The following is a 26,943-nucleotide window of genomic DNA, read 5'->3' as shown; positions in this document are numbered from 1 at the left end:
AAAGGGTAATATAAAAACAGTAATATTTTGAAGAGAAAACAGAACCTTTCTCAAAACTTGGAAACCAGAGGTAGATATGGCATCAGGAAGCCACTATTTTATAATAACCTCAAAATATACTGTTTAGAATTCATATTGTAATGAATATATTTGAAATGAATGTTGTTAGAATTTCTTGTAGGAAAATACTTAAATCAAGTCCTAAATGTATCCTCAAAGCCCTCCTAGCTGTAAGAGAAGAAATTTCTCTAATACAGGAAACCAAACACCAGATACTAAATTATCTCTAAACAGAAAGGATGTACAATTCTTTCATGCATATGTGGTTTCTTTCCTTTAAGAATTTCATATTTTCTCCTTATATATTCACATGACTTGCTCTTAATTTAAGTGAACATCAGGCATCAATATCTGTCTTGTATATTACACAATATTAATATCTTCGTTAACTAGAACATTAAGGATGAAAACTATTACTTCCTTCGATCACAAAAACTCCGGCAGTTCCTTAGTATGATCATCCCAAATACTCAATTCAGTCCATCAACATTTGTCAAGCACCTGCTGTGTGCACAGAACTTTGCTAGGCTCTAGGGAGACTTGAGATTTTTTAAATGATGATAGGATGAAGAAGAAATCCAAATAAAGTGGTTTAAAATTATTTCGAAAGAGAAAAGAACACATTCCTCTAAGGAGAATCAAGAAAGGTCAACTCCTGATCTGATCCTGTAAGAAACTTTCTGAAAAGCAGAGACAAGGAGAAATTACATTCCAGGTGTGCAGATTTAACCTGTGAAAATTCGTAGAGGCTTCAGATAGGATATTGAGACCAGGGAGTAGCTGCTTGTCTAACACAGAGCACATGAATGGTGTAATATGAAATAAGGCCAGAAAGGAAGGTGGAAACCATATTGTAGAAGTCCTTGATAGGAATTTTCATTCTATCATGCTGTAGATTTATATGGAAACAGGAGATTATGCCTAGGGAACAGGATGGGATACTGATAGGAGATGGGTTTGTTTGGCTTGTTGTTGTTGTTTTGACATTTGCCTGTTACTCTTAGAAATGAGGATTACAAGTAAAATGAGATTCCTAGTTAATCCAGTTTTTGCAAAAATTGATTTTTCACCTATTAGTTTTTAATTTAAAGAAATCAGTGGGTTCCAGGCTGATTTACTTTATTCTGTGTGAACAGGAATAATTTTCTAAATACGCTTCTTGCTTCATGTAATAAACTTCTATAGTATCATTTCTCAGTTTGCCTGCAATAGACATGCAACAAAATGTTCCTATAATTCTGCATACCTGTGAAAATTCCTGAGAGAGGTATCAAGTTCAGGGAACAGTTGATTTATTTTTTGTTTTTGGTTTTGATTTTGTTTTTTGTTTGTTGTTGTTGTTGTTGTTAGGCAGTGGGGTTAAGTGACTTGCCCAGGGTCACATAGCTAGTAAGTGTCAAGTCTCTGAGGCAGGATTTGAACTCAGGTCCTCCTGAATCCAGGGCTGGTGCTCTATCCACTGCGCCACCTAACTGCCCCAGGGAACAGTTGATTTGAACAGTCCAATTCGACTTGAACACATAGTACGTGAATGGAGTAATATGAATAAGTCTAGAAGGGAAAGTTAAAACCAGATTGTCAAGGTGCAATGTGAATATTCATTCTAACATCGTATAAATTTATATATAATTCATGATGTCCCAGGATCTGCTGTAATCAATCACTTCCTTGCAGTGATTTTTCTAATTAAGCCACAGTACAGAATTTTTGTGCCTAAAATGCCAGCATTCAGCTATATTGAAATATAATACTCATGCATGTAAATACACAAAAATTTATTGTGAATTATTACCAAAGCTTCAACTTCTAATTAATAGTAATTTCTATTTACATTTTATACTCTTTAGCTTTTCACAAGTTTGTCCCATCTTTTATCTCATTCTCAGAGTGGTATTATGAAATAGGATAGATTTTATAGAAGAGGTTAAGTGATCATGTTATTCTGGTTAAAGAAGATTATGCAAGTTAATGGAGAACTTGGTTACATCAAGACAAAGTGAGAGGTTTCCATTAAAATTAAAAAAAAACTGTTTTGTTTCAAAAAAATCATCATTATCAGCTCTTATTGGCCTGTGGGGTGGGACTGAATGTAAAGATATGTAAACTTTGTAAGATATTTTCACATTGATGCCCAGATACTAGGGTATAGTGGAAAGACAAATGGATCTTGACTCCAAGGACCTAACTTGAATCATATTTTTACTTATGTAACCTTAAGCAAGTCACTTGTCCTCTTTAGACCCAAGTTTCATAATTGGGAAAATGAGAGGGTTGGGCTAAATGCATCATAAAGTCACTTTAGTGCAAAATCTTTTGACTCTCATCATACAAATATTTTGAGTATCATCATAGGTGCCCACAATATATAAGGTATAAATATAGGTAATGACAAGTTTTACAGTAAATATTTCAGAATTTATACAGTCTAATGAATAATATAGTCTCCTTAAAAATGATGTTTTTAGGAAGTTGTTTGCTTTATGTCAATGGTGCAGTCATTGCTTAAAATATTTTTCCAATTTCTATTTTGAAATTCCTTTCAGAATCTATAGCACATTCTTTTATGAAGTTATTTTTATTATATCATTATTTCTGGATATGTCTCTCCAGTCTCTATTAATGCAGATTTTTTTTCTATAAACTTTATAGCTACTTTATAAGAAAAATCCTAGAATGGGAAATTTTGTCATATCATGGAATCCTTTTGGTTGCAATAATCTGTCTCATTGATTGCCATACCTTAAAAATGTTTCTCTTTCTATTTGTATACATCCTCTTGCTGTTAATTATTATCGATAAACTGTTAATTTCATCCTAGACTCTGATTAAAACTGTAGTAGATTAGTACAGATGTAGCAGATCACTAAATGTTATCAGAACCTTAGGTTATAATGAAAAACTTTATAACTATTTCAGCTTCATTCAGCAAGTATTTACTAAATTCTTTGTGAGATGGCTGAGGAGACAGAGTGCTATATGGTTAGAGAAGTACAAAGCATAGTGCCTGCTCTCCAGAATTGTTTGTAAATCTCAGGATTAGTTTCCCAGTGGTGCCTTTCTGCATACACAGTTAGAAATTAGACAATCAAGTCACATGATTCGTATCATTAGTACAAAAAGGGCATTTGGGAACTGCTCAAAATTGTTAAATACTTTGATGGTTTTTTCTGCATATAGTTTTCTTTTACCAATTTCTGTGAGAACAAAACTGTTGTTAATTTTTTTAATCAAATTAAATTTATTAAGTGCCTATGGTACTGTGCTGATGCAGGAGATACAGAAATAAAAATGAAACATTTCCCACCCTCATGAAGTATTCCATTGGGGGTGTGGAGATACACACAAGTAAATGCAGTACAAGAAAAGTTGAAAAGGGAGAGAGAATGAGACAGAGAGAGAGATAAACTAATGTGGAGGTGAAGTTAGAAAAGACTTCACAAAGGTGAAGGTATCATATGAGTTGAATTTTGAAGAAAGGCAGGAATTCTGAGATGAGGAGGGATTGCATCCCAGGCATAAGGAATGTTTGTGCAAATGTATGGAATTGAGAAAAATGGAGCGATTTGTGGAAATGGAAAAGTAAGCCAGTTTGACTAAAGGGCAGAGTTCATGAAGGGGAATAGATTGATAATAAGGCTAGGAAGCTATAAAAATGAGGTGGCTGCCAGTAGCCCATGAGAGAGGCAATAATAAAGGGCCTGAAAGAGGGTGATTGTGAGAGATGTAGTATCAACAGGACTCGGTATCTGATCTGATCTAAGGGAAGAGGAAAAGGAAAGAGTCATGGATGACTACCAAGTTTTGAACCTGGGTGACTGGGACAGTGGGGGTGCACTCAACAGAAATAGAAGTTTGGTGAGCAGCAAGTTCTTAGGGGAAAGTAATGATTCTGTTTGAAGTATGTAAGACTTGAAATCCTCTCACTCTGGAACATTCAGGAGAAAATAATCAGTAGACAGGTATTGATAGGCACTGATAATCTGAAAAGAGATTTGAGCTCAATGTCTAGATTTGGAAGTCATCTGCATGGAGATAGTACTTGAACCCAAAGGGGCTGATGAGATTTCCAATAGAAGAGTGTGTTGAAAAAAGGCAAAAGAATTCTCAAAGCCCTAGGTAATAGTACTCATTGTAAGGAGAGAGGAAACACTGAGAGGCGTTCAGATACATAGCAATAGATATCAGTGATTTAAAACTGAAGAGCCATTGGTACACCATACTAACTTAGAAGTAGAGCCGAACCATTTTAGTGCTTTAATACAAATATAGGCTTGCATAACAGAATATTTTGGAAAGTCATGCATATGTAATTAACTCTATGTTGCTAAAAAAATAAAATCTTCAAAAACAATTGTTGTGTCAGGATCCCATAGTTAGTGTTAGAATTTAATTTGAATCATAACCTACATGAAGCTTTCTTGCTAATATTGTTTTATTACTAATTAGTATCACTTTGGCTTTTAGACTAGTCAATCAATATTTTGCAGCACAAGTGACTCCATTACAATATTTGCACTTTTAGAACTTGGGTCTTAATTCAACAATCTTTATATAATTATCGTTGTTTGGTTCAGACCACTGTAGTAGTGGTATAGGTCCTCATGTGTAAACCTGGCAGTGATCTTCGTTACAGATGAGATTTTCAAGATTGCACTGAAAAGTTTTACTATTGTGAAAAATTCCTCTGCAGCAACTCCCATTATTAGCAAAGCCATAAGTGATGAAATGTATCAGAGAAAAAAATTAGGTAAATGTAATATTGTTATGCTTTAGTTTTTTTAATCATTAAAAACAGCTTAACTTCAAAAAAAATTTTTTTGGAGTTCACAGCTATACTGATATGAGAATAGCAAAATCTTTTTGCCTGATCATCAATGTCATGTCTTTAAAACTTTACTGATTATGCAGTTTATTATCTTAAGTACAGTACTTTCAGTACCCTTATCCTGGTAAGTTGTTGTAGAGAATCATAGTAAAAATAAAATGAAAGAGGATTAGTATCCACTTGTATTTTACTTTTCTTTTGATGGAGGAGGGAAGGTACAAGACAAAATGGTGCTACAAATGGCTTTGCACTCCAGAATTTGAGCAAGACTTTAAATTTAATACTAAAATTTTATTCAGATTTTCCTTTTCTTAAAAAAAATACTAATTTTAGAGAAAAGAAAAGAAAAAACGCATGGCACAGCAATATCTGTAATAATTTTATGACCTACTTATCAAGCAAAGGCTTAGGTTCATAATTCTTTATTTTAAAATTTTACTTTACAGTTTCATTTTATTCCCTACCCTATTTCATTACAAAACTAATACATTGCCTTGGAGTTACAGAGTGCCAACTGTTCAGACTCCTGTTGCCATGACACATTGGAAAGACAGTTCATGCAGATGTTACTGAGGGGTCAGATCTAAAAATGTCTCTTTATCCCTCCATCCCCTTTAAACCCAGGAAAAAAAGATTTTGCTTTTAATTATAGAATTGTTGGGGTTTTGTTTTATCAAATCAAAGTAAAGTGATTACCTTTATTTTAGATCAGGTTTTCATTTTTATCATTGGTGGGAAGATTTCTTCCCTTTCCCCCAAGGATTGTGAGAGGTATTTCATTTTGATCAGTTTGAGTTACTCAACTCATTCAAAAGCTTTAGGTAATCAAAAATTAAGTTTGTTTTCTTTCCTATTCTAGTTACCGGTTTACTAAAATAGTGAGCATACATGATCACTTGAGAATTGGGCTTCTGGAGCACCTGAACAGAAAGGGAGTGGTTCATATTCAGCATTACAAAAGACAACTTTCTCTTTTTGAAGGGGATTACTTTGACTATTTTCCAGGTACTGGGGCAATTCCAGATTCATTACAAATTATTGGGATGGCTATTAATTGCTCATTTCCTGAAATATAATGGTGTTAAAGATTTGAGTTTTGGTTATATAGTAGAACTTTATTTGAATCCATGAATAAAAATGGGTATAGAAGTTTATGGGAGAATTGTAAATCAGAGATCAGAGCACTGTAAATCTAGTCTTACAAGCCAGAATGTAGAATAAATGTACAATATACATAAGAATAATAATATTTGTGTATGTATGTATAAGGAAAAATGCACTCACAATGTTTTATACTCTTCATATGTAATTATATAATAAAAATGTATATATCATTTATATTTAAAGTATTCATATATATCAAGGTAGGAAGTTTTATGTGGAAAATGTCATAAAAAGGAATTAACCATTAACCAATGGCTTAATTGTGTATATTTATTCTTTTTTAATGCTCTGCCTCTTCTACTTATGTTCAACTACTTAACAGAAGAGCCATTGTTAAGGTTTTTATTTCCTTAAAAAAGCTCTCAGGACACTGAAATACATGTTTTTTTCCAGGTTGATGGTCGCAAAGAACATTCATATCATATCCTTAAATTAAAATTTTTCTTTTTTCCAATTACTTTTCTCACAATTTCTTATACTTTATAGGTCAGTTGCTTAGAACTTATTTTCCTTCCGCGGAAAAACTACATTAAAATATTTGTAATTCTCAAATATCATGACTCTTATGTTAAGAGATTGTAGAAATAGATACATAAAAGGAGCATTTCTGAATCTGCATTTTGATATTTACAATATATAATTATAGCTCTAAAGTGTGTGTGTGTGTGTGTGTGTGTGTGTGTGTGTGTGTGTGTAATATGTAATATGTAATATACAATGTTGTTTTTGGGGTGGGTAGAAGTTCTTCCAGTTTCACCTAGGCTGGAAATGCAGCAGTCATCCTGGGCCCAATTCCATTGCTAATTGGCATGGAACCTTTGATATGCTCAGTTTCTGACCAGTTCACATGTCCTTAGGCAGCATGGTGCACCCCTTCTTCTGCGCCCCACTCACCCCCCCCCCCCCCCCCCCCCCCCCGCATATTGGAGCCAGACTTAGTGCAGACACAAGATTGGCTTTTGTCCTATGGAAGCTCAAAACTCTTGATCCCCAGTGATCAGGAATTACAGGCATGTGCCATGCCCAACTATGCAAGGCTTTTCACACTGCTTTTGTATACGTTATGTGAAGTAGGTAGGCCAGGTGCTACTTTAACCATTTTACGGATGGTGAAATTGAGACAGAGTGAGGTTAAATGACTGGCTTAAATCAGGTGTGATCACAGATTGAGTCATTGATGGAGCTAGATCTAGACCCTAAGCTTTCTAACTCTATTCTGTCTCTCAGAACTGTTTCTGAAATCTTTTGTTCAATCTTTAATATGTTAGGAGAGCAAATTGAAATTTTTTTCAGAATTTGTTTTTCTAATTCCTTAAATCTTTTCCAGTTCTCTTTCATCAGTTATTATAACTTTTCTCTGATTTTTGTCAGTACCCAAAAAAAATTATTAATCTGTTCCTCAATATGAGTTAAATGTCTCTTCTCTTAAACAATTAGCATTTATTAAGTATCTTCTGTGTTCCTTACACTGTGCTAAGTTCTGAGGATACAAAGCCAAAAACAAAATAGTCCCTGGCCTCGAGGAACCTCTCCTCTGCATTAAATTCAGATGTAATTTTTGTTATCTGATCCCTACTCCGTTTTACTCAGTTTCATTGTTACTTTTCATTTATACAGTCTTCATTGTCAGTATCTAACTTAGTTGTCATGGACCAACAGAAAGAATTACAGAATAAACATAGTTGTCTTTGGTTACCATCCATTTCCACCCCTTCATTCCGAATCACATTACCTTGAATTTGGCTTTCCTCTTGCTGCCCTTCTTTCTCTTGCTAAACTTCAGATCCAGTCCTTAGGGCTAAACTCTTTCTATCAGCCACTACTAATCTGAAAAATATGTGTTAACAGGAGAGAACTAGAGTAGAAGGTCACCTTCTGAGAAGAGAATTCATCTAAAGTTCTCATTTGGACCACAATTAACCTTATATCTTATAACACTTTGACTTCCGTTCTGTAGCAGGTAGAAGGTAATTTTTCACCATATTGGGGCTATCAGAGAGTCTTTGCTTGGTTCCAACTAAAGGTGTTTTTAGGAGAGCATACCCTAAAGGTATGACTATAAAGTAATGAATGACAGACTTTTGTTGTTGTTTTTTAACCAGACATTCCAGAACTTATACATCAAAATGTCTATTCTTTCTGAATCACTTTGTGAGCTGTACATTTAATTTCAATATTAACTTTACACAAAACATTTTTGAAATTGTTAATCAGCCACCAGACAAAATCAGTGTGCATACTTTATGGTTATACCTTTGTTCTTATTGCTGTCTTCATTGTTTTAACCAAAAATGGTATTATCTAACTTACCAAATTTGGCTCCAAATTACAATTGGCCATTTGTCCTTAAGATTTGCCACCATTGAGGGTATTCAAAAGGATATTGCAAACTGAACACAGTTAGAAAAACATCCCACAGATTCTTTAAGCCACAGCAAAATCATTGAAATAAATATACAATCCCCCAAGAAAAGTATAGCACTCACCAGCTCTTCTGGGTTGAAGTACCATCTTCATGCAGATGATTCCCAAATCTAGATCTCCAAGCTAAATCTTTCTTCAGAACAGAATATTGGTGTATATCAGTACATGCTATTGGTTATCTTCTCCTCAGTGTTCCAGAGTGAAGGGATTTCAATCACTTGAATATGTATTTGTTAAATTAAATTTCAGTTACATTATTTTATAGTCCTATCTCATATTAGTGGTAGTTGTAGAATCTAGTAGGCTATGTACAGAAAACCGAGCTAAAAATGTTAGCCTGAACCTTCCTTTAGGTCAGCTATAATATACTATCAATATATAAGGAGTGGTTCAAAAAAATTGTATCAATTCCAAGCTACCACAAAACTCATTGCCTAATCAATAATACTGTTTATTAGCATAATGCCTTATAGTTTTCAAAATGTTTACAATTGCAATGACAATTGATTCTCAGAACTATCTAGTTAATATTACATTTATTCCTATTTTGCGTAAGTGGAAGCTAAGGCTAAGCCGGGCTAAATTACTTCTTCGGTTCACATAGTTTGAAGTCAGGGAACCAAGACCAGAATGTAAACCACCAAATTCTTAGGTGTCACTGCTGTCTGCATTTCACTGTTCAATTTAATTCAGTGAACTATCTTGAAATTTATTTAAAAAAAAAAGAAAGACATGAATATTTAGTATAAGTAAGGGTACCTTGTCCCAGAGATCATCTTTCTTTGTGTAGAAATTTAAAAACTACTTTGAAAAAGAATTCTAGTTGAGCAAGAAAGTAGCTCATATGCCTTCTTGTAGCCAGAACTTTGGGGGAATTTCTTCATACCTCTATTTGGTTATTATGAGTGGGAATTTTTGTTTTGTTTTGTTTTGTTATTACTTAACTAGGGTAAGACATAGTGTCAAACAACCCAGTAAGAGGAAATTGTCATTATGAATATAATAGACTCTTGTATAAAGATTTTCTGTAACAAAGATGATTGTTTTAAAAACTGAAGAAGAGTACAAGTACAAATTATTGCATTCTAACCGTCCTCAGGGACTGTCTTCATTCTTCTGTGGATTTTTTGTGTCAAATATTATGCTAAAAGTGAGTCATTATATGCAACTTAAAAGATTGGTTTTATGGTGGTTTTAGATACTGTGGCTTTGGAGTCTTTACCTTTATTACAAATTGTCTTTTACTCTGTACAACAAAATTGAGAGGGAAAGCTTGAATGTTCCAATGAATCTTTACATTGTAATGATGTAAATTTTTCTGAAATGATGACGTTTCTAGGGCAAGAGAGGGAAAATTTGATTTAGACTTATTTTATAAACCTATGACCTCTTTGTTAATGACACAACTGGACTTGCAGGTGAGACACAGTTTTCGCAAAGTATGTATGTGTAACTATGAAAATAGATACTGCTCTGTGTTCAGAACTTAGAAGAAATTGAGGTAAACCTAATGTAAAGTTGGCAGTGGGTCTAATGAAAAATCAGTCAGAACATCTAAAAGAAATTTAGTAGGCTTAGCCTTTTATTTTTGTTTGATGTAAATAGTGACTTGTGTTTTAGATGAATTCTTGAATGTAATTATTACAGACATCCTGTACATTGCCATAGTCTAGTATTATTTCAAGAGCACATATCTCCCTTCCTTCTTTGCAGAGGTAGAGGATGGTGAGTTTTTAACATTACATATATGTACTGTCAGACTCAGTTGATTAGTTTTGATGAACTGCTTTTCCTCCTCTTTTCAATTTTTTGTTACAAAAGATGGCTTATTGGGGAGGGAGGAAGCTATTCAGAAATTAAGGTGACAAAAACAACAGCTATGAATGACAATTTTTAAAAGCTATTAATCCCACTTTTTACTTGAAAACTTTTCGCAAAGTAGAATATGTGACTTGTGTGCCATTTGATTTTAAAAGACTATATTAAGTATTTATAGAATATCATCTTATTCTATAACTAAGAAGTAATATGGCAGACCTTTAATGACAATTGTTATTATTTAACAAAAATGTTCCTGCCTCATCTTTCCCAAATGATTCAGAGTCACTGTTTAAGCCCATTATTTTCTGTATCTCTGTAAGTTTCATTTTTACAAAAGTTTTTATCTGATCTTTTGGAACTTCTAAAAAGCACTTTTTTTTTTTTAATTTTTAATTTTGATCTTTCTTTAATTGTTCCATAAAATATAAAGCTACCTATAAATTGAAGGAATAAACATAGTCTACCGGTAAGAACAATGAATCTGATTTCAGATCCCATCTATAACATTTATCTGTCTTTCCATGTCTTAGTAACCTAGAAATCCCTTCGTTTTTCTAAGCCTTCATGTCCTCATCTATAAAATGAAGTAATGGATTAGACTGTCTCCAAGTTCCCTCCTAACTCAAAGTACTGTGCACCTCTATTAGTTTGCCACTTACCATATTAGACTTGGTAGACAGCCTTTAAGAGTTTCTGTTGCCCAAAAATGTTCACCCCTACAACTCACCTCTACACGTTCCTCTCCCATCCTAAGTTTGCCTTTAGACAGCAGGCTTACAGTTAGTACTGAGGTAGTACTTGTAGCCTTTCGTGCTTGTAGCCCCTCTCCCAGCATGTCTGCTATGCTGCCACAGGCTTCAAGATCCCACAGGCATCTCCATGCCATAATTGTGAATGAGGGTAGGACATCATCCACCATTAGCTATTGTAGTAATTGAAGCATGAAGTGATGAGGGCCTTCACCAGAGCAGTCAGTGTCAAAGGAGAGAAGGGAGTGTATTGGAGAAAGGTGAAATCTACGACTCTTGGCAATAGCTTAGATGTGGGGGGCGAGTGACAATGAGAAATCCAGGATGACTCAGGCTTCAAGCCTGAGGTTCTAGGAGGAGGGTGCAGAAGGAAAGATGACGAGTTCTGTTTTGGACATACTGAGTTTTAAGGTGTCTACTGGACATCCTGTTTGAGATAGCTAAAAAACAGCTGGAGATAAGAGATTGGAGGTCAGCAGAGAGACTGGGGCAACATAGGTACATTTGAGAATCATCAGCATAGAGATGGTAATTAAATCTGTGAGACCCGATGAGATCAACAAGTGAAGTAGTATAGAAGGAGAGGAGAAGAGAACCCAGGTCAGAACTCTGTGGGACATCTACTGATAGAGGGTGTGATGTAGAAGAGGATCCAGCAAAGGAGACAGTGAAGCAGCAGTCAGCAGGAGAGCCAGGAGAGAATGGAGTCCCAGAACCCTAGAGAGAAGAGTGTACCGAGGCAGAGAGAGTGATCAACAGTGTCAAAGGCTGTGGAGAGGTCAAGGATTGAGAAAGACCATTAGATTTGTCAAATAAGAGATCAGAGAGTGGTTTTAATGGAATAAAGTTGGAAGTCAAGTTGTAAGAGTTTAAAAAGTGAGTGGAGAGAAAAGTGGAGGCACCTGTTACAGGTAAGCAGTTTAGCTACAAGGGGTAGAAGAAATATGGGATAATAGCAGGAATGGAAGGATCAAGTGAAAGTTTTTTTCAGGATAGGGGAGACATGGTCATGTTTTTGTATACAGTAGGAAATGAGCCAGTAAAAAGGGAGAGATTAAAAATGAGCGAAAGAGTTGGGATGACAGAGGGGGCAATCTCTTGGAGCAGATGGGATGAAATGGGACCACTTGAACAGTTAAAAAGGTTAAGCCTTGATAAGAAGTAAGGCCATTTCATCATGTTAGATGGAGTAAAGGAGGAAAGAGTGGCAAAAGGCACCTGAGTGATAGGAGATGAAGAAAAGGGAGCTCATGGTAAATGGCCTCAAATTTTTCTGTAAAATAGGAGGTAAAGTTCTCAGCCAAAACAGCAGGGGGTGCTGGAGCTATAGGAGATTAGAAGAGGAATGAAAAGATTCAGAAAAGCTGCTGTGGAGAACAGGAGAGCGAGTTGATAAGGGAGGTATAGTTAGGATTGCCTAGCCACAGTGAGGGTCCAGTTGAGGATTTGTAACATAGATTTGTAGTGGACCCAGTCAGAATGTTTGTGTAATTTTTCTCCACCTTTATTCAGCAGCTTGTGGGTAGGAGCAAAGGCAACAAATGATAGGAATGATCCAAGGCTGAGGCTTCGCTGGGTAAAATCAAAAATATGATAAGAGGGCTAGAGACTCAAGAGAACAGTCTAGAATTGATTTGGTTCACCAGCAGTTCAAGATGGAGAGAAAAGGAGAGAATGGCTAGTGTGGGCGAGATGACCTAGGAGAGAATTGAGGGGTCACAGGGTTAGAGGTGACAGGGTGGACAAAGAGTAGGGTTTTGTGAAGGAAGACAAGATCAAGGACGTGGTATCATTGTGTGTGGCTGAGGTTAGGTAAGTAGGTTGAGGAAGTGAGTGGTTAAAGTATTTGAGGGAGAATCATGTATGTTGAAGTCCCCCTAGTATGAGGGCGGGAATTGGGGAGGAGAGAAAAATTGTAAGCAATATATCAAATTCATTGAGGGAGGAAAAGTAGGCAACAGCTACCAGGATTTTGATTGGGTGGTAGGTATGAATAATGTGAATCTCAAAGGAAGAGAGGTTACTGAGTAATGAAGAAAGGGAGAGAACCTGGAAGTGGCATTAGGGAGCGAAGAGTATTCCAACTATCTGAGCCAAGGAGAATGAGTAAAGGTTCAGCCAGTACTGGAAAGGGTAGCTAGGGAGGCTGTGTCATCGGGTGGATGGAAGTACTGGGAGAGGGAAAGATTTAAGATGAAAGGAAATATGCTGGCCAATGAACTCTGCATTCCAGAGGGCAAAGTGGAAGAGCTGGGTGGAATTAGGTTGAAACTTTGGAGTGAGAGAATTGAGGGGGATGGAATGAGAAATTGATAGTGTGGGGACTTCAGAACCATTGATTGACCTTTTACTATACCATACCTCAAATGCTGACTCCTTTACCATTAAAAGAGTGGCAAGTATAAGAACTGAGAATGAAAATATGATGAGTGTGGCCTGTTCTGAATGTTTCTCAAAAACAAGAGACGACTAACAGGAAAGGACCTGGAAGCCTAACATAAACTGAATATACTGATAAATAGAAAAGATAGCTGGAAAGAAGCAAATTTAGCTAACTACCTGAAAAGTGAAAAAGAATATATTTAGATTAGAACCTATAGTAGTCAAGGAAAAGAGAAACTTAAGTAATTTATTAATTAAGTCTTAAAAATTACTTTGAAGTAATAAGCCATTTTATTGAGAGTGAAAAGAGCATTAAATGATTCCTATGCAAAAAGAAGCAATCAGTCAAAATTAAAATGGATCCTCGTGGTAACTTGCAATTTGCTAAGAAAAAATAGTACAAAATAATAAATTATCCTTACCCTTCCTTTAAACTGTTATCTTGTTTTTGTCCACCATCATAAAGGTCTTCAGACTGTCAGTACTTCTAATATGAAATGTAGTGGTGTTGGATATAATGATTAAAGGGAATGAAAAAAATTAGAAAATTTGGGTTATTTAGCTATTTTAAAATGTGTTATATCAGGATCGTGATTCAGAAGAGAAAAAGGAATAAATTAGCTTAAATTTCAAGAAATGAGAATTTATTCAACAGGAGGAAAACATCTTTGGCAAAATGTGTAATTAGAGCAGCCTACCAAGTGAAATTGTGGAATATCAATGCCTGCAGATAATTTTTTAATAGGATATACCTATTCAAAGGTATTGAAAATAAGATCCAAATAATCTTTCCTGGTGTAATTTAGATTAGCAAACTCCATACACTTTAGAGTTGGACAACACTTACTTCAGCTTTTTACAGTACCTTCTTTCTTTTAGCAAAAACAGACTGAGAAATCACTGTTTTTGGATGTGTCCTTCCTATTTTTTATTCTGCCTAACAACCTTGAGGAGTAGGTTGGTGGTATGATTAACATTTTCTAAGTAGATACAAAAGGATAGTAAGTTGTTGGGGTTTTTTTTCAAAGTCATAATTCATTACCATCAGAAGTTATTGGATTTCTGCTATTGCTGAGGACACCGGAGCCTACCTGCTACTCAAATTCAGTAGCCCTTTCTCTGTTTTCCTTGACTCTTCCACTATTTTTGATACTGTATCTACCTTATTTTTCTTAACAAATTTATTAAACTCAATTCAGGGACCAACATAGTTTTCTGATTTTCTTGATACCTCTGTTGTCATTCCTTTTTTGTCTTGGTTTGTTGTTGCTCGTCTTTTTCAATATCATTAATATTGGACATTGTCCACACAATTCATGGATCTTTTTCTTCTTCGCTCACAATACAGCTTCATTTCTGTGACCCCAGAGCTAGACGTTTATAAAACAAGTTTGTTGTCATAGCCCCAAACTCTGGGAGGTTTTTTGTTTTCTTAATCTTTCCTAGTAGCAGTGCTATTATTTAGTGTCCCAATCATCAGCTTTCCCTTCTGCATCTAATTCATTCAATCTACATTTATCACCAAGCCCTACCAGTCAACAAGAATTTATTAAGCAGCTTACCTATGATAGGCGCTGCAGAGATACAAAGACAGACAGAAACACACTCCGCCCATTAGGCACATTAGTCACATTCTAATGATTGAGACAAAATGCAGATCACTGTGTACATCAAAGATATATATACAATATACACAGCCAGTCTCAGAGGAAAGGGGGGGATCAGGAAAAGTTTCTTTGCAGAAGGTGGCATTTGAACTGAGGTTCCCCCCCTTCTTTTTCCCATGGACCTATTTCTGATCTACTTCATCAGCCTTCAGTTTCTATTCTCCAAATCCAGCCAACTCATAAGAACAAGTTGTCTTCCTTGGGGGTAATTCTTCTACCCTTTTTTTAGAAGCTAAGGGCGATTCCACATTGCTTTCGTATTAAAATTTAAAACAAGTTATAATGTCATTTATTTTTTCTCATTTTCTACCCTGTCCTTGCCCATGCTCTGTGTTCCATCCACATATACCTACTTGTCACCTTTCCAGCACTCTTTGCCATTCTTGTCTTTAAATGACCCACAGGCCATTCTTACCCTCCTGGAACATGCTATCTACTCATATGTTGCAATCCTTTGTCTGTTGCTGTCACCTTCCACACACTTTCACCTTTTCAACAGTTCTTATATTCCTTTCCTCTATAAGCAAATCTGCTTATCCATAAAGACTTGAAGCTACTCTGTAAACCAGTTTCCCTTCATGAAATATTATTTTTTAAATAATCCTACCATTGAATGTCTCACAAGTGGTCACTCTAATCACTTCAGATCCAATAAATTGAAAAACAAGCATTTTTAAGTACCAACTATGTGCCTGACACAATGCTAGGCACTGGGGTTAGAAAGAAAGAAATGAAACTCTGCCATCAAGGAATTTTTATGGTCTACTGAAGATAAAACCCATACATAAAGAAGTATAAACTAATTAAATAAAAGTGGTAGTAGAGCAGTAGGGCTGGAGGGATCAGCAAAGACGTCAGTTAGAAGGTAATGCTTAAGGAGAGTTTTGAAGGAAACAAGGCATTATGATACATTCTAGGCATGGGGATGATCATTGGCAGTATGAAGACATATAGATAGAAGAATGGAGTATCATCTCTGAGGAACAGCAAAAATCCCATTTGGCTGGACTGTCGAATGCAAGAATGGAAATGATGGTTGAGTTTATAAAGGTTAATTGGTGCCAAGTTTCAAAGGGCTTTAACAGGAAAGCAGAGGAGTTTGAGTTTGATTCTGGGGACAGTAGAGACTTATTAGAGTTTATTGAGTAGGAGAGTGTCACAATCAGATTCGCACTTTAGAAAAATCACTTAGATAGCTATGTGTAAGATAGATTTGAGAGGGGTGATACAAGGTGGAGAGAGTAATTCTGGGGCTATTTCAGTAGTGCAGCCAAAAGATAGAAGGGCCTGAACTACAGGAGCAGATGCAAAATATGTTGTGACAAGATTTGGTAACTGATTAGAGATGCGGGATGAGGGAGTGTGAGAAACCCAAACTTGAATGACTCGAAGCATCATGATACCCTTAAGTGAAATAGGGAAGGTCAGAAGAGAAGAATGTTTTGTGGAGAAGATAATGAGTTCTGTTTTAGATGCATTGAATTTGAGGTACCTCCACCCAGTTTTAGATGCCTGTGGGGCCTATTAGGCAGCTGGAAATACTTGACCAGTGCTCAAAAGAGAGACCAGGGCTAGATGTATAGAGCTGGGAGTTACCTGCCTGGAGATAATGAAATCCATGGAAGCTGAAGTTACTGAGTGAGAGAGTGAAAGACTAGAAGAGAACCCAATAAAGAGCTTTGTGGAGCAGCCACATTTAGGAGGAATGAACCAACAAAGGAGATTAAAAAGGAGCAGGCAGACAAGTAGAAGAAGAACTGGGAGGATGAGCAGGAGAGGGAGAACATACTCGCTCCTCCCATAGCTTCTCCTCCTCCTGCTCTGAATATGCAGTTAACATGTATTTATTTCAGTACAGGTTTGGAAAGATTTTTATGTCCATAGTCATAATAGCCAATGTTTATGTGGTGCTTTAAATTTTGCACAACACTTTATAATTATTTCATTTCAGCCTCACAGCCCTACTGGATAGGTATTATAGATGCTATTAAAGCCCCATTTTAAAGATGAGGAAATACAGGAACAAGAAGATTCAAATCATTGTCTTTCTTAATTCCACGCCCAACGCTCTTTCCACTATACCATACTACTGCTTTTTTTGTGTGTTCATTCACGGATGTTTGTGGTTGCTTATCTTCCTAATATCTATTAATTTATAAATTCCTTAAGGAAAGGGACTTTCTCTTCTACTCCATCCTTAACTCAGGGACTTAAGACAGTATTTTCTACACAGTAAACCTTGTTGAAGGCTGCTTAACTTTAAGCAGTTTAGCTTTGACTTAAATATTCATTTGATATCTGAAAGATTTCTGTGTTTAAAAAAAGATGAAATTATGTTTCTAGATTGTAATAATTAGACCTCATTCTGTCTTCCTTGACCCCACTACCATTGCTGACTATGTTAATGAAAGAAGATAAAAAAGAATAAACTACAGAAAAGCTAAAGGTTTTGAGAGGGTAGGAACAACAAAGGAAGCTGTTATCTCTCTTAACAGCAAATTCTTCCACCACTCCATTTCTCCCTCCTTACACTCACTTTGCCATTTGAATAGTTCCCAAGGCCCATCCCAAATAGCTAAAGTCAACTTCATTATGAAACAAGTTGTCCAGAAGTAAATCCTAGTTAGTGTAGGAAGTTCTAACTTTGGCTTGGCAGGAAGAGTTAAGGTGTCTGTTAATCTAGAGTCCCAGGGGTGGGTAACCTGCGGCCTCAAGGCCACATGTGGCCTTATGTGGCAGGTTCCCCCCTCCTGATAGATTGTTCTCAATAAACTCCCCAAATAGATACTGTAATTACTTAGACTATGTTTGTTATGCTGTAATGTGTCCAGTTCCAGCCATAACAGTACCATAATAGTGTTTTGGTTAGTCAAGTCAGTTTCTAACATTTTTCTGTTGATATTTTAAGCAAATCATACACTATATATGCTAGATATATAAATTAGACATGATATCAAGTTATCTAAACCTTTCTTATCTAAGTTGCTTTTTCACACTAGCCCAAGTGAAAAGTAATCAAAACTTTAACACATATTTCACAGCAAAATGAGTCATTTATCTCAAAAAATAGGTATTGGCAACTGGCTTTTAATTTTTTTCCCCATCAACCACAAAAACATGTTTTCCCACTAAGGAAAGGTCATATGCACTTTATGTGATAATACAGCTCTGTTTGTCCCATTATAGCATATACTGTGTGGCATTAAGCGGAGCCTGAAGAAATCTAATTAGAAAACTTAACATTTTATCCACATAGATGTTAAGTGATAGATATTGTCAGCTATTAAAAGTGATCGCTGAAATTTGATATTGAATATTATTGAAAAAATGCTTGCTTCTACCAGCTATATTAAAAACTGAATTTTAGTCCATTAAATTCAATTTTGGTTCAAGAAATAGATAAATAGAGCTGTCCACAGTTCTCATCTTTCCCCAAAAGAAAGTTGGATTGCTGGGATATTGGGAAACTAGGAAGAGTAAAAATGCACCTCCCCTGAGTTCTGAATGACAGTGTGTTTTACTAGGCATAGCTAAACTAAGAGTCAGAACCGTGCCCATCAGTTATCATTAGTCAAAAGGAGGGCTTGGGCTTTATGGGACACTTTATTGGGTAACTGGCAATAACCAAGGCAAATACCCTTTAAAGCAATATATTTTGCTTGCATGGTACTGTAATTTTTACTTACTAAGGCAGATATTTCAAGTTACTGAATTAGTAGGTAAACAGCAACTTCTACAAATCAAATGAAAGAATAAGCAATAAACAATGAATTTCTCTTTTTTACTTAACAGGTAATTTGCTACAGTTGAAAGTTTTACAAATATTCTATCACCAAATAGAAATGAGATAGACTGGTTCTAAGCTTAACAGACCAGAATATTACTTCAGTGTTTTGAGTTATTAAGCAACTGAATTGAAATTTGGGAGCATAGAATGAAGTAATTATTTGGGTGGATTATTATTACAGAGGATTAATTATTTATGTTTTTATTTGACCAAAAGCTTAACAACCTTAAAAAAAGTAATTAAAAGTCTTTTATATATGTATTACTAAAGAAAAAAATCAACTCCTCCCAACACATTATAGTAAAATCTTTTAAAAGGGTGAAGTTGTGTTTACTTTTACTTGAAGTCACCAATTTTGACTTTTGCAGTGTTTGAGCAACACCCCTCCACTTACTGAGTATTTCCTCAATGATAAATATCAAGAAGAACTGAATTTTGACAATCCCTTAGGAATGAGAGGTGAAATAGCGAAATCTTATGCCGAACTCATCAAGCAAATGTGGTCCGGAAAATACAGCTATGTCACCCCAAGAGCCTTTAAGGTTAGTATAATGTGCATGGATGGAGGGAATGCCCATATTAATGAAATTATGAATTCATTGAAATATTGCTGTATGAAATAAATTGAAAGGGTTTTTTATATAAAATTTACCTGAAAAGCATAGTAAACCTTTTTCTTTAAATTTAAAAGATATAAAGTTTAGCATATTATTGAAAACTTTGGGTCTATTTTTAAGTTCAGCTTGCTGCAGTATACTTTTTCAAGAAATTATTACCATTCAATCAGTTTAAAAGGTGTAATTTAACTATTAATTGAATTTATTTTGAACAAAAACATTTACTTTTTTAGTGATGAAGAGAGCCTAAGTTCTTTGGTTCTTATATTTGGCACATGCTGCTCTCCAACTTTAGTGAAAACAAACTCATTTTGAGTTTGTCTTGTATATAAAATGTGTATATATACAGGCATAGACACACATGCATACACATGTACACCCTTGTACCTATGTGTGACTGAAAAGAAAAATTTTTACAAGTGATATAAACATTTTCTGCAAGTACATTAATAAAATTTCCCCAAGTTCACCTCCTAGACAACACTTTGTTGGTCTCCTACTAATTAACTATCGGTATTTGATTTAAAAAAAAAAAAAACTCACATCTTAATACTGCATAAACTATCAAACTGGGTTGATTTTGGTTAGTTTTGAAGAACTGATTTTTTTTTCTTTTTTGTTCTTTGTTATAAGGAAAAGGGATAACTAATAAATTTGAAAATGAAGGAAATATAAAAACAATTTATCTATAAAAATTTTAAAAGAAAGAAAACTGACTTTCTGTAATCCAAATTACTAACATTTTTCTGAAATAATAACCTTTCTACTCCAAAAATTGAAAATATGTATGTTTATATATGTACCACATATATACCTCTATATGTATATGTGTGTATGTACACAAAACATAAAAATGTAAATATTACTATTGCTTCGGTAAGGTATAAATATTACCTCTATTTTAAACTGAATAACATAATTCTTCCAGTGGCACAGATAAAGGTACCAGAAAGAATGCCCAGTCTTCAGTGGTTTCACATCTTTTGTCCAGATTACAACCATTTTATATCTTGTCTTTTTTTCCTTTTTCTAAAGAATTTCTATTTTACAGTATCATGTTATCTTTTAAAAATCGTAAACATTATTAATCTACATGTGATAACATAGTCATTTGAAAAACCTGCCAATAAATAAATGGTTGTTGAATTTGTTGAAAGATTATTGGGTTGACCCACAAAATGCTAGGAGCCATTTCCCAGAAAATTAGCAGTGAAATGATAGGAACATTTTTTCACAAGAATTTCAGACTATCAATGACCACATGAAAACATCCCCTAAATTACTGGTAATAAGAGAAATCAAAAGTAAAATAATTTAAGATTCAGCTCACACCATGCGTATCAGCAAAGATGGTAAAAGAGCCATCCATGTTGAAAGGGCTGTGGGATGAAAGATCCACAAAGCACTGTGGGTAGAGCTGTGAAGTGATCCTACCATTCTGGATTTTGGTTTGTAATCATGCAACTAACTGTCCAAATGCTTTGAAATCTAGCAATCTCACTCCTGGGGATATACCCCAAAGAAGTAAAAAAAATAAACATCCATTATATTCCAAAATATTCATGGCCAATAATGGCAAACAATGAAAAAAACAAATGTGGATATAACAGAATATTACTTTACAGTAAGAAATGATGAATAGGAAGAATTAGAAGAAACATCAAAAGATTATATGAACTGAAATGAAAAGTTTACAAGCATATAGTAAAAGTGACTAGAGCCACATAACTGAAAAAATCATTGAAAAGAAGTTGAACTTAAAGTAATTTTTTTTAAAACACTGAAGGTCCTGGAGAATATATAAGGAAACATAGCTTCTCTCTCATAACAGAAAAGTGAGAGATTAGTAGAGCCTAATATTGAATGTCTGTTGTAAAACAGGTCAGCTAGGTAGCACCATAATACATAGAGTGCTGGGCCTGAAATCAAGAAAACTGATCTTCCTGAGTTCTGATCTGGCCTCAGAGACTTAGTGGTCTGTGTGACCCTGGGCAAGTCACTTAACACTCTTTGCCTCAGTTTCCTCAATCTGTAAAATGAGCTGGAGAGGGAAATGGCAAACTACTTCAGCATCTCTGCCAAGAAAACTCCAAATGGGGTCACAGAGAGTCAGACACGACTGAACAGCAACAACAGATTGTCAAACAGGGGTTCTGTAACCAAAGCTTGTGCTTCATTGTTTTTCTTTGGCACACGGGAGAGGGAGAGGGATTGAATTGTAAAACGAGGGGCTTGGACTCTGTGGTTTCAGAGATGCTTCCCTACTCTAGTCTATAATTGTGTGAAATGAATGCTATAAAGACAAGTGTCAAAACATTTTTTTAAAATTTCATTAGGCGGAAATATTTACATAAAGCACTCTATTGAAGATAGGTGAACTATAGTGGGCAGCATAGTGCAGTGGAAAAGAACTCTAGGTTTGAAATCAGTGGATTGCTGCCTCTATAACTTTACACAAGTCACCTAACTCTCTTGCTGCCGTTATTCATAAAAACGGGTTAGATTAGATGACGTTTAGGAGTCCTGAGCAGATGCAAATCTATAAAGCCATGAATTTCAAGAACAGGCTGTGGAGGTTTTTGTATCTGGTACGTGATGATGTAGAGGCCTAATACCAAAGGACCAGAAGTAAACAGAATTGTTTCTCGAGGGATCTGTTTGTTATATGTGTGTTATTGAGGTTTTCCCCCTCAGTTCTAATTCTTCAAGTCAGGTAAAGATACAAAATAAATAGTCAACTAACAGACATTTATTAAGTACTTGTCATGTGCTGTGAAAATAAAGACAAAAATGGAATACTCCCTGCCCTCAAGAAGTTTTCTTTTTATTGGGAGGAAAAACTTTGATAACTGTAGCATCTACAATTACTTGAGTTTTTACAAAGTACAGTAAACAATGTGTAACCATGCTTTTTGAAAAATTCATTAATCAGTTCTGTACACAGAACTACATTTGCTTTCATTGCAGACACAAGTAGGACGTTTTGCACCTCAATTTTCTGGGTATCAACAGCAAGACTGCCAAGAATTACTAGCTTTCCTCTTAGATGGTCTACATGAAGATTTGAATAGAATTAGGAAAAAACCTTATATTCAACTGAAGGATGCTGATGGAAGGCCTGACAAGGTAAATTTCCCTACATTGTTACCTGGTGTAACATTTGTAATTTTACAATAGCGTATTGTAAAAATGTGTTTGTTTTATTTGTAGGTGGTTGCTGAAGAAGCCTGGGAAAACCATTTAAAGAGAAATGACTCTATCATAGTAGATATATTTCATGGCCTTTTCAAATCAACCTTAGTTTGTCCTGAGTGTGCTAAGATTTCAGTAACATTTGATCCTTTTTGTTACTTGACACTTCCACTGCCTATGAAAAAAGAGCGTACCTTGGAAGTTTATTTAGTTAGAATGGATCCACTTACCAAACCTATGCAGGTAAATATTATTATTTGCAGGTAAATAGCATTATTTGTGTCACGCTTATAACATTAATACAGATTCATTTTGAACCTTCATTTTTTGAACCCAATTTAGGTAAAAAATAGGTTGATTATATGTTGCCAAGGATATATGTACTCAAGAATTTAAGACATAGTTTTTAGAATAGTAAAAATTTCATAATTGTGTGACATTACTTTCCCTATAAAAGTCACAAAAACAAAGCAGTTCCTACCCTCAAGGAACTTAGATTTCATTGTGTTTTCTCTCAACAAGTATTTATTAGATGTCTGGGCCATTTAGTTCAGTTTATTTATCTTTCAAGTTCTCCATTCTTTCAGTCTCCTTTTTCTTCCTGATCAAGATACCTAGTACCCTCTTACTAACCTCTGACTAAATTAAGTTTTCCTACTTTGGCACTTCACCTAGGATACTATCTCATATTTAGACTTTTCCTGATCTCCTTCTGCAATAAAATTGAAATATGTCTTACTCATTACGGCCGAGTCAGAGGACTGACAAGGTAATCTGATAAACTAATTTGAATTAATGATTGATGTAAATAGTTAAGTTACATTAATGTGTTACCCTTCCCAGATTAAAATTTGAATTTCAGTGCCCAGCCTTTTGGATTTTAATACCAACTTGTGAGTTCTTAATGGGGCACATGGTCAGAGTTAGTGATAAAGACATTTTCGGTTAGGGGAACCTTAGAAATCTGGTTATTTAGTTGTGCTTATGGATAAGACCTGTAGTGAATGCATGCCCTGTTTAATTGAAAATGGAGAAAATTTCTTTTTGCTGAGAGAGTCTGGTCGAAAGTACGTGAAATCCATCAGTAAAAAACCTACTACTATTGCACAAACAACTAAAAATGCCATGTCATTTTTATCTTTCCATGCAAAGATTGCAAGGTATTCCCTATAATGCAGTTATCATACAATATGCATATATTGTTCAGTAATAAGCCATGATATAGCTAATGTATGGATTTTTTCCCCCAGTGGACCTAACAGTTACCTCTGAGGTTATTGAATATATCAGTTTTTAGTTGCAGCTTATATTTTAGTACCCTCCTCCCCTGGGAATCAAACTTGGACTGGAAAGGGACAGAAGGATATGAATGATTTTATTTTATATGTATATATGTATGTATGTATGTATGTATAGTACTCTAAGAATTCCTGTGGCTTTCCTTACAAAAACTTTGTGAGGTAGGCCATTCCAATCTTGTTATCCCCATTTTCCAGATGAGGAAGCTGAGACAGAGAGTCACACAGCTAGCAAATGTCAGATCCAAAATCTGAACTCTGGATTTGTGGCCCCAAGACCAATTACACCCTACTGCCTAGTTATCCAGAAGTACACTCATGGACTTCACTCTAAGCCCAGATCATAATTGATATGCCTAAGGAGTGCTCTATATAAGAAAAAAAAAAAAGACAATTACAAATAGGGAACCTTCCAAAAGATAAATTAGCATCCTCATTTTTACTTTACTGATGCTTTTCCCAAAGTAGATTTACATTGACACCAGGGAGGGAAATACCAGACTTGCCTTGCCCCCTACTTCCTCCTCCTCAGTCAAGTGAAACTGTTTTTCTCATGAATATCTCTTTTTTCTGCTTCACTTCTTTGGGGCTTATCCCATACTCTTGGCAAGAATAAAGAAATGAGTTTACGGTTGGGAACAATTCACAGCTGAAGACACGTTCTGCTTTCTGCTTGATATAATATCAGATTTTTTTTTAATGAGGTTAGAAGCTTATTGCCCTTTAAAGTCAGTTTTTATATTCCCCTCATTATAAATACAGTCTTATAGATCTCTCAGAGGATGAAATGTGTTCAATACAATGAGCCCATTAGGGCTAACACACTTTCTCTTTCTTATTCTCACTTTCTCTCTGTCATTTCTTTTATTTGTGTAGAGACAGAGAAAGAGAGAAACATAAAGGAAGAGAGAAAATCTGGTCACTAGATTACCTTTATACATAAGTATAAATTGAGGTAGCCATTATCTGTCAGTAAGCCGTCACAGACGAGAACTCTCAATAGTCACTGCACCTGGAGAAAAATAGTCATACTGCAACTTCTATCTCGTATTTTGTCATTTTCAGGACTTTCATATATGTGATCTTGATTTCCCCAGTTCTTTGATTACAAAATAGTTATAAGATATAGCTAGTCTTAATGGATTCAAATCATTACTTGGTTAATACAGCTATAAGACATAGCTAGCTAGTCTTAGTGGACTAATGGACTTAGTCGTAGTGGACTAGCTATGTCACATAACTATATCTGAACAAGTAATGAGATCCCTTCCAGTGCTTAAATTCTTTATCCCTGCAAGTAATGGGGCAAGTGGGAAGGTAAAACAGGAAATTGTGAGAAGAAAAAATATTTTGAATCTGAAAGAGAACCATCCTTGAAATAAGGAAGATACTAACTCTTTGACAATGGGCAAATCAGTTAGCATGTCCAGGCCTCCCTCAATTTCATCATCTGTAAAATGAGCAAATTGGACTCAGTGACTTCTAAGGTCCTTTCCAGCTCTAAGTGTGAAATACTATAAAATAGAAAAACATGAGTAGTTTTTGGTTATTCTTTCAAGTTTTACGTTTTAAATGAAATAAACATAAGTCTTTTTCTTAATACTTAATTATCCATGAAACTTTTTCTATAAGAACATACAATTTTTATATTTTGGTTTATTGAAGAAAAAAGTTCTGGACAGGATTTTTTTTAAGCAAGCTCTTAAGTCACTAGACAGGCATTTTTTAAGCGCTTATATGACAGGCACTGTGATGGGCCTTAGAGATAGAGACAGAAATGAAATAGTCCTTGCACTGAAGGAGTTTATATTCTATCAGGATGGAAGTACAAAGTGGGGGAAGGTGGGAGTGGACAGGTTAACACCTGGGAGTGAGGGGTTAAGAAACACTTTATAAAGCAAGTGGCTTTTAGGCTGAGCTTTGAAGGCCACCGAGGAGTCTGAGAATCACAAAGAAGGAGGGAGCACGTGCACATTCCAGGCGTTGAAGTTGGCCTGTGCAAATGCATGGAGCAGGTGAGGAAATGTGTGACAGAATTTCAAGAAAGGCCTATTTAGCAGGACTTTAGGGTGCATGATGGGAAGAGTAATGTAAGGCTAATAAAAAGGTAGGTTGGGGTCAGGTTTTGAAGAGCTTTAAATGCCAAGCCACAAAGTTTGTGTTGAATCCTGGAGGTAAAAAATAGTGACTAGATCCACTTTTTTACTTGAAAATAGTTTTATGTGCCCTTGATCAACTAGATAATCGATGAGAATGGAGAAGAGTATTGGCATAAATAAACAAAAATTCGTTTGATCTCTGGAAAACATTTTAATACTTAGACATGTAAGTATATGGGACTTACAGTACGTCAGATAAAACCATTCTCTGGAAGCACACTGAAGAATAGCAGGGAAGATTTTTCTGTTTCTTCATCCTGTTACTTATCTCATTCCATTCAGAATATAAATCCATCATTAAGAATTTATTAGATTCATGTTATGTTCCAGACAGTATGCTTGGGTGGGGGGTGGGGGTGGATACACATTCAAAAAAAGGAGCAGTCCCTATCCTCAAGGAGCTTACACGGTGTAAAAGGAAATGGCACACACATGTTCAAAATGTATAAAATAAAAGATAATGGGGGTCACAGTAGCTGGAAAGATCAGGAAAGACTTTGTGTTGAAGGTAAAGTAGTAGCTGAGTTTTGAAGGAAATAGGGGATTCTAGGAGGCAGAGGTGAGGAAAGAACATGTTGTAGGCATGAATTGGGGTTAGCCACTGCAATTACAGAGACCTAGGAGATGGCCTGTGTCGTGCTTGGAATAGCAAGGTCAATCATTCTGGCCCACATGGCTCACAGATTGGAATAATGTATATAAAGGTTTTGTTGATGTTGTTTGTTTTTAAAGTAGTTTGGGACCAAATTGTGAAGAGTCTTAAAAACCAAGCAGAGGAATTTGTTTTATTTTATGCTT

General features: G+C 35.3%; 1 protein-coding gene across 5 annotated transcripts in view; it reads left to right on the top strand.

Annotated features, from left to right (window-relative positions):
* Window positions 1-26,943, top strand: part of USP15 (ubiquitin specific peptidase 15) — a 157,309-nt gene that overhangs the window by 113,101 nt on the left and 17,265 nt on the right. For 3 of the 5 annotated variants that reach the window (XM_027854170.1, XM_027854169.1, XM_027854171.1), the window contains 3 exons: window positions 19,248-19,421; window positions 22,464-22,622; window positions 22,707-22,931. In XM_027854170.1, coding sequence (XP_027709971.1) covers window positions 19,248-19,421; window positions 22,464-22,622; window positions 22,707-22,931 — 558 coding nt within the window. Of the gene's footprint in view, window positions 1-5,744; window positions 5,891-19,247; window positions 19,422-22,463; window positions 22,623-22,706; window positions 22,932-26,943 lie in introns of those variants that run through there. The other 2 variants (XM_027854172.1, XR_003568433.1) reach the window with 2 other exon arrangements.

This window comes from Vombatus ursinus, unplaced genomic scaffold (assembly GCF_900497805.2).
Source record: "Vombatus ursinus unplaced genomic scaffold, bare-nosed wombat genome assembly UNPS02010320.1, whole genome shotgun sequence".
Lineage (NCBI taxonomy): Eukaryota > Metazoa > Chordata > Mammalia > Diprotodontia > Vombatidae > Vombatus > Vombatus ursinus.
Note: the sequence above shows the minus strand (reverse complement) of the source record. Positions and strands in the feature narration are given on the sequence as shown.